The 12,407-nt window shown below is 35.0% G+C and overlaps 1 protein-coding gene across 5 annotated transcripts in view; it reads right to left on the reverse strand.

Moving 5' to 3' along the window:
- Window positions 1–12,407, reverse strand: part of U2SURP (U2 snRNP associated SURP domain containing) — a 55,342-nt gene that overhangs the window by 23,069 nt on the left and 19,866 nt on the right. For 3 of the 5 annotated variants that reach the window (XM_089911043.1, XM_022582686.2, XM_022582684.2), the window contains exons 6-16: window positions 11,811–11,944; window positions 9,221–9,288; window positions 8,585–8,679; window positions 8,466–8,501; window positions 8,294–8,376; window positions 6,753–6,918; window positions 6,360–6,571; window positions 5,374–5,417; window positions 2,196–2,300; window positions 836–902; window positions 592–755 (exon numbers count right to left, since the gene is read on the reverse strand). In XM_089911043.1, coding sequence (XP_089767169.1) covers window positions 592–755; window positions 836–902; window positions 2,196–2,300; window positions 5,374–5,417; window positions 6,360–6,571; window positions 6,753–6,918; window positions 8,294–8,376; window positions 8,466–8,501; window positions 8,585–8,679; window positions 9,221–9,288; window positions 11,811–11,944 — 1,174 coding nt within the window. Of the gene's footprint in view, window positions 1–591; window positions 756–835; window positions 903–2,195; window positions 2,301–5,373; window positions 5,418–6,359; window positions 6,572–6,752; window positions 6,919–8,293; window positions 8,377–8,465; window positions 8,502–8,584; window positions 8,680–9,220; window positions 9,289–11,810; window positions 11,945–12,407 lie in introns of those variants that run through there. The other 2 variants (XM_022582685.2, XM_089911044.1) reach the window with 2 other exon arrangements.

Consider the following 12,407-nt stretch of genomic DNA (forward strand, 5'->3'; position numbering starts at 1 on the left):
TTAAGATTTATTGACAGTGAAGTATATAATCCTATAAGCTAAAAATTATTTTGGCCTTTTTTTCCCCTTCAGGTATACAGAATTTCCTCTAAACATTTCAACAGTTAAATTTGTTTTTGCTTCTTAAACCAGGCTAACTGCCCTGAAGCAGTGCTGACTGAGCACTAATAATGTTTCCATGGTGGCCGCACACGGCACTTCATGGAGCAGCTTTGCAGTCACCCATTTGACTTCACTAAGCCATAAAATAACTTTACCTCTACGTTGCATTCAGAGGCAAGAGTTCTAAGGGCCATGAAATAATTCCTATAAGAATATAAAGTATTCCACTGCTGGAGTACCATCACTTAAGAGATCATCAATAATTTTTATCAGTAGGAAGAGGTCAGGTTGAGTAGGACACACACTTATAATACTTGCCAAGATTTTTAAAATTACAATGCATATGTTAAGAGATGTTACTATTTTAAACAATCACAAATTTTAAAAACCATTTTATTTTAGGGTTAACACATCTTATTAAGACCATTAATTAAAGTGACCGTTAAAGCAACTTTTCTGAATATAAAACAAGAAAGGTAAAAATCTTACTCTTCCTTAAGTGCTCCCTTTTTACTAGGCTCCTCTACAAAAGCTTCTGTTTCCTGCTCTTCTGACATCCCATGCAGATATGGATTTAACGGTGGTGGCCTCCAAAAAGATCCGTTTTTGAACATACGAAAATCTTCCGTCCGCCACTTAGTCGGAGAATCTCCCTAGTTAAGTGTCCAGAATGTTATTAGAAAGATCTAATACCTCAGAGTCAAAATTAAACAAAGTAGTTGATTATACTTGCCTGCAGAATAGAATAAAGCTTCCACCTATAGTAAACATGGGCTGGTGTCTGGTTTTCAAATAAGAATCTAAAACAAAAACAAACAAAAATTAAACATTGGATTCTTTAATGGAGAACTATCTTCAAGTAAATATGAACAAATGAGAAATATTATTTGTCTATTTACTTCTAAATAAAACCAAAAGCAAAGATCCCTGAAGAGAAATCCTCACCCACTGCCATCTATCCCCTTCCTAACCCCAACCCCAGACTGCCTTTGTGACTGACACTAATACTCAGAAGGTATGTATGCATCTTGCTGAGTCTTACAATCAGTTTTATTGAACACTATGTGTCAGGTACTGTGTCTGGCAATGGAGAGATCTTCCCAAAATATAATTTCAAAAGCAGTGGGTTTTTTTTGTTTTGTTTTGCGGTACGCGGGCCTCTCACTGTTGGGGCCTCTCCCCTTGTGGAGCACAGGCTCCAGACGCACAGGCTCAGCGGCCATGGCTCACGGGCCCAGCCGCTCCGCGGCATGCGGGATCTTCCCGGACCAGGGCACGAACCCGTGTCCCCTGCATCGGCAGGCGGACTCTCAACCACTGCGCCACCAGGGAAGCCCAAAAGCAGTGGTTTTTAAATGACTTAAGTAAATTGCAAATGAAGTGTTAGATATAACTATTCAGAAGATAAGTAGTTTCTTATAAACCTCATTTATTCTACCGTATTTTGCTTATGAAAGACTCTTTCATTGAGAAACACAATGAAAAATATTTTCCTCCTAGAGAATGCTAAAAACAAAGCTATTTAATTAATCAAACCATGGAAATCACTGGAAAATTGACCCAGGCACATTCTAGTCTAATTATTAAAACTGCCTTCTCACCCCATTACGAAAATAACCTCATACTTTTAGGACTTTTTTCTTTGAGTATTTTTAATTTTAAAGTATTTTTTAAAATGCACATCTGAGGATACACAAAATGTGGTATATACATGCAATGGAATATTATTCAGCCTTAAAAGGTAAGGAAATTCTGACACATGCTATATACCAAGGATGAACCTTGAAGACATTAAGCTAAGTGAAATAAGCCAGTCTCAAAAGCACAAATAAGGTATGACTCCACTTAGATGAGGTACCTAGGGTAATCAAATTCACAGAAAGTAGAATGGTGGTTGCCAGGGGCTGAGGGACCAAAGGAATGGGGAGTTATTGTTTAAGGGGTAGAGTTTCAGTTATGGAAAATGCGAAAAGTTATGGTGATGGCTGCACAACAACATGAATGTACTTAATGCCACTGAACTATACATATATAAATGGTCAGTTGTATGTTACATGTAAATGTTATTACCACAATAAAAAAAAAATGCACACCTGAACATAGGATTGTTGATCTCTCTGTTCATAATCATAGCTTCAAACATTGGCCCTTCACGTACAACAAACTCTATCATTCGATGTATCAGGGCGAGCAAATTCCTACAACAACAACACAGTTAAAGAAAATGGATTCAGACCTACCACTATATAAAACTACACTTGACCTAAGTTACTATAATTGTGCAGAAAAAGATTATTCTGCTGACTAATACAGAATTTTATACCAAGAAAGTAACCTGGAGCATAGTTAATACCTTGTGCATTAAGAGGGAGTGGGGCAATGGGGATAAGGGAGTGGGAGGGGAAGGGAAGGGAGGGTGGGAAACCACAACACAGCTTCACAGTAATAAAGATTTCAATTTCTAAATACCCACTTAATTTTACTTTCCAAATGCAAAACATTAAATTATGAATCACAACTAACTGGAAAGCTGCAAATATATAAAATCAGTAACTTAAAGCTTACATGTTATCATAACCATCTAAAAACTTACACACTATCTCAGTTTTAAAAGAAAACATTCCTAAACCAAGCACTTTTGTAGTGATATTAAAATGTTATATACATGACTATAATTTATAAAAATGCACAACTATTAACAAGTTTAAGGTCTGAGTTAATAATAATAAAAAAAAAAATCCATCCAACTCCTGTGCTTTTCTGGTACACATATAGCAGATGGAGTTTTTATTGAATCTGACCTTTAATGAGGCAACATCCCTTTGGACCACACTTCAAACTAGTTCACATAGTTCATGACATGTATAATTCTGCCTGTGTGTTCTGAATCAATAAAGCAATTATATTGCCAAAGCCTTAAACGAATGGAGTCCTGTTTCCAAAATATTCTGAAATAAGGGACATTGGTGATATGCCCTTCCCATTTTTCATAACAATTACTTCCCAATATTTAAGCCAAAAATAAACATATGTAACTTTTTAGTCATCATTTTGTTGACTGGGCTTATACAAAGTCTTTATTTTTAAAATCTGATACCTTATTAGGCTCCAAACACAATTTTAGACATTGATTACGGTGTCAGGCAAAAATGATTCAGCTTATGATAGCTACTTCTGATTTCTCATTTCACCAGTCTCCACCATATAGAGTTGGCAAATAACAAATGGGAAAAGCAAAAGGATATTGGCTCTTGGTACAAGGCACACACTAAATTACACCTTTAGCATTCCCAGCTCAAATTAAGTTCATATAACTGCTAGAATATAAATAAATATATAGTTATAGAATAAGACATTTTTTTGCTCTATAAAGCCCTGCTTCAGAGTACATGAACAGTAAAATAATTTATCTCATGCTGATTATAATTATTTTCTCAGTTTTCAAACAAACCTACTTAAGTGGACACTAAAATCTCTACATAGTGAAAAAATGAATTTTTTTGACCTCCTAAAAGAGGTCAAAGAAAAATATGAAGGTTTAATAAATCTTTAACAGAGGGAAAACTATATATTAAAATTATTAATTCAACCTCAAACTGTTAAAGCAAAAACCCAAAAGTATGAATTTTAAATCTAAAAATTCTTTCACAGAAGTACTAATTGGTCTGCAAATATGCAGGTCTTGATATCCAAATGAGAATGTATTCTCAACATCCATGTGGTTAATGACGTTGTTTTAAAAGAAGGGAGATATGGTATTGATTCAGTCCCAAAACTCCCATATGTCAATTATATGTCAAATTAAAGGGAAATTTTATGTATCATACTATATAAAATCAATGACTAGGTGGACAAATACTACACATCCAGAAACTTGTATGAATTAAGTCAAAAGCAACTTGACTTGCATATTAAAGATAGATGAAAAATGATTTAGCAAGTTTAAAACAAAGGATTCATTGTAATGGTGAGTCAAGACTTTACAGCAAAATGTACACTCAAAATTTTGTTTAGAAATAAGCTGAGCCACATGTAAAGCTAATACTGGATATATGCTTTTTAAGTGATGCCAATATACTACTTTCCTGTGAGTGCTTTACCAGTGGAAAAAAAAAACCCACTATAGTTTTAAACAGGCTTGTAACTGATATATCTATTTTTAGAAAATTTAAAGTTTAAAAGAAGTTTTAATATGTTTCATGATTATTTAAAATCAAAATCTGACAATTAACTTTAATTCAAGATTCTTAAGAACTGTAATCACTCTTTTTTCCTTAAGGATTATGTGCTTATTTTTAAAAAGGTGACTTTTCTATCAGAATGAAACAGTGTAGTACAAAAAGATGATATAATTTAAAGTGCATTATTTTATTTTAAAATGGTAAGTATCTTATTCTGGGCAACAACAACAAAAATTGTCTCTCAGTTATAATAAAACCACATTTATTGGAGTCGATCGTACCAATGTCTGGTCAAAAACTGTATACTTTCCCAATCCATCCCATGATGTTTTCCTGGTCCCCCGCTGCCGCAGACAGTTCAGCTGGTGTTGCTCACCAAGGCCAATGTCAAAGAGAATTTGGTATTCTTTTGTGTTATTATTCAACCAGTGTTGTGTTCCTGTGTTTGGGAAAAGGCTTAGCTTGACTGAGCAAGAGCATACCTACAGCATGAATTCTTCCGTTTAACATTATGTTGAAAAAGAAAAAAAGGAAGAAAGGAAAATAAAAGAATTCCAAACACCTTTGTTATCATGAAAGAAGTTTCTAGTTATGGTCAGTGTTCATGAGAATAATAGAAATTCCTTCTTAAAATCATTTAGGAAAAATAAAGGTATGCTTTCATTAAGGAAAACTCAAACTAAGGTTGCATATTAAACACAGAGAATTCAGAAACCAAGGAAAAAAACAACAGATTGGGTCAAAATGTAACATTATCTAAAATTTAAGATACATTTAAAACACCTATTTTCCCATCCCAATAGTCTAATGTTATTAGACTAACAACTCCAGATTAAATCTATTAAACACATTCTAACTACTAAAGCTACAAAACACCCTACATTGGTAACAATAAAACAAAAAAGATAATGACATAAAATTGCAAAGTATACTAAAGTTAGTTAAATTTCACATATCCCCCCCAAAAAGTACTGGGAAGGAACCATTGCTCAGTCAAGATACTACCTTTTCCTCAACACCATTTTTTTTTTTAATTCAGAAGGGGATATTGTCTATATTTAGATCAGTAATAATAAAGAAAAACATGTACCTTTCTGTTGGGATAACCACTTTGACTATGGCTTGCGACAGAGTCTGTATATGAAGTCACATCAGATAATAAACATAGAATATGTGAGTATTGTTAACAAGTAACAAGCAAAAATATACATATGCATTGAAAATACTACACATCTAATCACAAGTTTTGCAGGCAATCACTGCATTTGAAGTAATTATACACTAAGCAATTACATAAATGCAAATGGATGTGTTCAGTGAACAGTAAACGTTCACCAAATGCAAAGAATCAGAACATTCCTGCCAGAATGCACATCAATGCACTGAAATAGGTACTACACTGAGAATTATCAGATAAAGATTTTAATTTGTGAAATCATTAACTGTTTGCCTCTGACCATACAGTTTGCTACTTTGTTCCCAAGCCTTTAAAACCAGCCCTGTCATTTTAAGTGTAATTAATTCATAATAGAACCAACAAATTCTTATAACTTGAAATTAAGTTGGTTTTATGTTTAATAAAAAGAAAATACTCACCCTTTGCTTTTACTAGAGTAGCTAACTTTTTAAAAACCATATATGCTCTCAAATATTCTAATACCTTAGATCTTGAAAACGAAGTTATTAGCTAGCTGCCATCCAAACAATTTAACTATTTAGGAGTCTTTCTAAAACTGAAAAGGCACTTAACCAAATACAAAGTATCACTTTCTCAAAACAAAGTAAATTTAGATACTACACTTAAGCAAACCTGGATACAACAGTGGACAAAGGAAAAAAAAAAACTTAATAAGTGGTCAAAAAAGGAATGATAGCCACAAATAAAAATATGACCTAGCATCCCAATACAGGGTTTCCATGGGCTAAGGCAGGGAACACATCTAAGTTATTTCATTTTCTTTAAGAGTTGCCAAACAGAATTACACACACACTTTCTATAAATTGTTGAAAAGAAATACTACCACAGATTTAGTATTTACAAATTAGATGCGGCCCTATATACATTTTTTAAATTACCTTCTCAAAATCCTCCTTGTTTTTAGGTGGTGGTAACATGGGAGCATTGGGGTTTTTTAATCGCTCTCTAGGCTGCGCATTAAAAGGCAGTCCTGACGGAGGTGGGGGAAGCGTATGTTCCATCATGGAAGGCGGAATGTATATTGGATGTGGAGGAATAGGCACAGCTTTACCCCAACCTAACTTCATTTCAAAAGACATAATCATCTTTCCTAAAAGAAAGAAAAGAAAAGTCACCCTGGTAACTCTCAGAAGAAAATAAGGGCTCTCTGGTGATTTAAATTAATTTTCATGTTTAACCTTTACCTTTCTGGTCCATTTTTCCCCTCGAGTTTTTATAAATACTTTTCAAAACCAAAGCAATATCTGAGTTCTACAGATGGGCTTCCTTACCATTTAAGTTTTTTAAAGCTCTTTCAGCATCTCTTCTATTCATAAAGGCCACAAAGCCACAATTTCTCTCTCTTGCCCTTTCTTCATCAGTTCTGGGCCACATAATTTTCACGCTGGCCAGGGGCCCAAATCTTCCAAACTCCTGGCACAACATTTCTTCATTCATCTATTAAAAGGCATAAGATATTTTTGGTAAGCAAAGAGGAAAGAAGAAAGAACTCTATGCAGCACAGAGCAGTTTTTGCAAAATGAGAAGAGACTTATCAATGCTACAGCTTTCCATTCAAGTACTGGGACCTCTACAAGGGTAAAATCCTGCCTTCATGGGGCACGCACAAATCTTTTCACACCAGAAACATTCTGTTTTACCTAAGTGGCCGGGTGAAGAGGCTGGGTGGCTGGAGAAATCAAAAGCACACCTTTACCTTCACTCTTCCTCCTTCTGAGATCCTGCACCTAAAATACGCTTTCTACAGCAATGGTTTGTTCAGCATTTAGCAACCTTTTTCAGGCAGCAATGATTACCACACTTAAGTCAAGGAGGAAATATTTGTTGGCAATGAAAGAAATAAAGGATCTGGTCACTTTTTCTTTTTCCAGCACCCAGCTGCCAGTGTAATCAAGAACAGAGAAAACAAAAAAGGGTAAGTAAGTATGCAATGAGGTCCAAAATATATATTATTATTTAAAAGATCTTATTATGCAGAGCAACCACTACATTCCCCATAACAATTAAGAATGAAGCAGGGGAAAGAATTAAAATATAAAAGACAAAGCAGAAATATTAGTTTGCTATTATTAAGATGGAAAAAGAAAAAAATCCATAAGGAAGTAGGCTATGCATCAGAAAGGGACAGTCTCAAAAGAATATTGTCTACCACTGGTCATATCCTGATAGATAAAATCAGCACCTAGCAAAACATTTCAAAATCAGAGGACAGTCCAGTTACAGCAAGAGGAGACAGGGACTTCCCTGGCGGCGCAGTGGTTAAGAATCTGCCTGCCAATGCACGGAACACAGGTTTGAGCCCTGGTGTGGGAAGATCCCACATGCCGCGGAGCAACTAAGCCTGTGTGCCACAACTACAGTGCCCAGGTGCTGCAACTACCACATGCCTAGAGCACGTGCTCCACAACAGAGAAGCCACCACAAGAAGCCCGCACACCACCACGAAGAGTAGCCCCCGCTCACTGCAACTAGAGCAAGCCTGCGCACAGCAAGGAAGACCCAACGCAGCCAAAAACTTTTAAAAGAAATAATAATAAGAAGAAAAGCAAAGCTAAATAAATGTATTTTTTAAAAAAAAAAAAGAAAAGAAAAGAAAAAAAGAGGAGACAAGCCCTTAGGAATTGTAGCAAGAAAATTCGGCCCATACCGCTAAGGCTCAATTTCACAAGATAATTTTAGAAACTTATCTAGTTCCACCAAATCTGCTTACTTCAGATTCTTGACTTCATTTTTTTTAATGACTGACAAAGCAGTTTTCCTACAAAAGTATACAGCATATGAGCCAACATTCATCTTACTTTTCTAATATTACCTGTGGATTAATGTTTCCAAGGTATAAATTAGTAGTGCTTGGATCTCCAACATCATGTGAGCCAGGTGCATAATCATCGAGAACTAGGACAAAGAGAAGAAAAAATTATAACCTGCAAAATACACAGTTTGGACAATTTCTATGAATTAAAAAAAGCAAAAAACTGTATTACCACCAGATGATCTATTTCTTCTTGAAGGCGCATCCACTTTAAAAGGGGGAAAAGAAAACAATTCTTAGTTTTTGGAATAGTTCGTCACAAAAACAAACATTAAAATAAATGTCACTTACTAGAACGACGCTGACCATCAGAATCTGACTGAGGCGGCTCAAATCGACTTAATCTGCCTTTTGTTTTATGTCTCTCATCACGCTCTTCTTGAATTCTGTTGAAAATATATATAATCACTAATAACGAGCCAAAATTTGTTTGTTCACATTTAATAACAGAACTTATCCAGATATCATCTTGAAATAACCTGAAATATTTGTGTGTAATGCCAGTACTGACAACCAAGATTAAAGAGTCCCTCAGCTACAAGTCATGAGCAAACTTCTGATATATCAAGCAGTGGGATATAAAGCCCACTTCTAAGGTGAGAAGGAAATTCAACATTAAAACCACTTAATTTGTTCTTTCTTAGATAAAGGTTGACCACTCCTCTCAGTGACTATATTGTTTCCACGGCAAACAGGACTCCGGACATTAGTTAAATCAATTTAATTGCATCCACATAACAGAAGCAACCTAGATGCTGGACAAAATGCTAATTTCATTTTCAAACATAACCCACAAAATAATCTAAAACAGCCTCATGGTAAGCCAGTTAGTAAAAACGAATTGGTAGACTACATTCTTCATACCTGCATCTATAAGTATCAGCTCAAAATACCTATGAGAGCCATTCTCAACACTATAAAACTTACTGTTTCAATTCTTCTTTGAAGAGTTCCAAATTGCTTTTTTTCTTTTCTTTCTCGCCTTTCTTCAGTGGCTATGAAGGATATGATAAGTTATACTTCAAAGAAAACAAGGTTAAACAAAACTAATGGTTCGATAATCAGATCACTTTAAATAAACTTTTATTTTAGTGCCAATTATGATCTAATTATTTAAATTAAAAAGAAAGAATGCTTCTGTTACCACTGAACTTTCCTTCCTATTTTCTAAAACTGAGAATTTAACAGATTATTAAAACAACAAGCAGCAGTCTTAAAGGAGCCACCAACTCTATCCGCTGCCCCGCCCCTGTCCCAAAGCCTACAATACTTAGGCCGGAATACTGTTGGAAGGGTACTGGAGGGAAAATTAATAAACATAAGGTAACTGAACTGCCACGTAAATAACTGCCGTGAACAACTACCAAAAATATGCACCCTTCAAAACAATCACCTTAGAAGGAAATGAATTACTGAAACAAACAGTAACACCGCTGGAATTCCTCTCTTAAAACTGCTTCCAGGGCTTCCCTGGTGGCGCAGTGGTTGAGAGTCCGCCTGCCGATGCAGGGGACACGGGTTTGTGCCCCAGTCCGGGAAGATCCCACATGCCACAGAGCGGCTGGGCCTGTGAGCCATGGCCGCTGAGCCTGCGCGTCCGGAGCCTGTGCTCCGCAACGGGAGAGGCCACGACAGTGAGAGGCCCGCGTACCGCAAAAAAAAAAAAAAAAAAACTGCTTCCAAAAATGCTTTTGGAATCCCTCTTTTGAAAGTGCCAAAATAATTCAATGGGGGGAGAATAGTCTTTTTAACAAATGGAAGTATGGAAATTGAATATCCACCCATAAAAAAGAATGAAGTTGGACCTCTACCTCATACCATATACAAAAATTAACTCAAATCGTTCACAGACCTAAATATAAGACCTAAAAACATAGGAGTGAATCATCATGAGCCTGAATTCGGCAATAGTTTCTTAGATATGACACCATGAGAAACAAAAGAAAAGGCAACAACAAAAAACTGATAAACTAAACTTCATTAAAATTAAAAGCTTTTGTTCTTCAAAGGACACTAACAAAAAAGGGCAAAGCCAACCCACAAACTGGGAGAAAACAACATAGCTGATAAGGGACTTGACTCTAGAAGCTGTAAAATACTCTTACAACTCAACAATAAAAAGACAAATAACTCAATTAAAAAATGCATGAAGGATCTGAAAAGACACTTCTTTACAGAAGACTCCAAGTGGATGATAAATAAAATGATGCTCAACATCACTAGGCAAGTGCAAATCAAAACCACAATTAGGTACAACTTCACACCCACTAAGTTGACTAAAATAATTTTAGCAAGTGGTGATGAAGATGTAGAAAAATTGGAACACTCATATACACTGTTGATGGGACTGTAAAGTGGTACAGCTACTTTGGAAAACAGTATGGCAGTTTCTCAAAAGGTTAAACAATTAGTGACCATATGACCAGCAATTCCACTCCTAGGAATATAAAAGAATTAAAAATATATGTCCACACAGAAGCCTATACATAAATGTTTTCAGAAGCATTACTCATAATAGCCAAAAAGTAGAAACAACCCAAATGTCCATCAAGTAATAAACGGATCAGCAATATGAGGTATATCTGCAAAATGGAATGTTATTCAACCATAAAAAGTAATAAAGCACTGATATATATACCAAAATGTAGATGAACTTTGAAACATTGTGCTAAAAAGCCAGACACAAAAGGCCATATGCTGTATGATTCCATGTGCATGAAATGTCCAGAACAGGCAAATCCAAAGAGATAGAAAGTAGATTAGTGGTTGCCAGAGGTTAGGGATGACTGAAATTAAGTATAAGGTTTCCTTCTGGGATGATAAAAATGCTTCAAAATTAGAGATTAGTGACTGTTGCACAACTGTCAACATACGTTAAAAAAAACACTTAATAAAGCTGTTTTTTAAATTGCTTTCAGACCTATTTTAAAAGTCATACAAGAAAAATCAGTCTCACTATTCAGCATAATCACATTTCCTCAAATCTGGCTCCAAATGACAAGACCCACATCTACCTACCATCCCCCATGAAAAATCCCACTCTCAAAACATAAAGACTTTCTAACACTGAGAATATTTAAAGGAAAGTGTCACTAGTTCTGATAGTAAATCCAAATAAATTCCAAAAATGTTCCAGGCAACAGACACATTGTTGGAGTATACAGTCTTCCAAAGTAATTGATACTACACATGCTGATATTTAAATACCCAAGTTCAGCATTGCTTAAAAAGACAATCCCATTATTTTACATTTGCCTAAACTACAGTTAACTTTCAACTTGCAGTATGCTGTGAGTAACAGCAAATGTTCACTGCTCAACAAACATAAAAAGAGTATCATCTATGTGTCCTAATTTATTATCTCTCATCTAGGAAGGTTAAGCATCAAAACTCAACATCTACTACCAAAATAATTAGAAACGAGAAACCAAAGTCCTGCTTACAGTGGAAGTACAGAAAATATTATTGGCAGTGTCATCTCTGAACATAAATGGTCACTTATTTAAGTGTGACTTACAGGTTTTTTGGTTTCTATCACAAGAAGAGATGGTGGTCTTTCATTGGATGACTGATTTGGAGGATTTTTTTGATCTGCAAATCTTGAAGATGGCTTATAGATTTTACCTCTTTTTTCATCTGTTTCATGTTCTTCTGAAATTTAAAATACTAAGTTTCAAAACTAATTTCATATTATGTGGATTTTGTTTACTTACTATTTTTATTAAAAATAAACACAACTTAGTAAAATGCTTTTAGTATTAAGATATATCACTAGTGACAAAATATGAAATTTAATTCAAATATTATTCAAATATTACTGCCTTACTCTCAAAACTACTAATTTAATCATTTTATAGTAAAACTACAAAACCTGTAAAATGGTACAGCTACTTTGGAAAACAGTACAGCAGTTTCTCAAAAGGTTAAACAAAGAGTTACCATATGAGTAGCAACTCCATTCCTAGGAATATACAGTAAACTATAAAATACTTGAAAATGTTTGCAAAGTTCTCTGCCATCTTGAAACCTGAAAGGTACTAAAACATTTTTTAAACTTATCTGGCTCCAATTTGTCATTAATCCACATTTGGCCATTAATTTTACTAATCAATAT

Source organism: Delphinapterus leucas, chromosome 4 (assembly GCF_059928025.1).
Source record: "Delphinapterus leucas isolate spDelLeu-1000000601 "Yukka" chromosome 4, BTC_Dleu_Yukka2, whole genome shotgun sequence".
In the NCBI taxonomy this organism is placed as follows: Eukaryota; Metazoa; Chordata; class Mammalia; order Artiodactyla; family Monodontidae; genus Delphinapterus; species Delphinapterus leucas.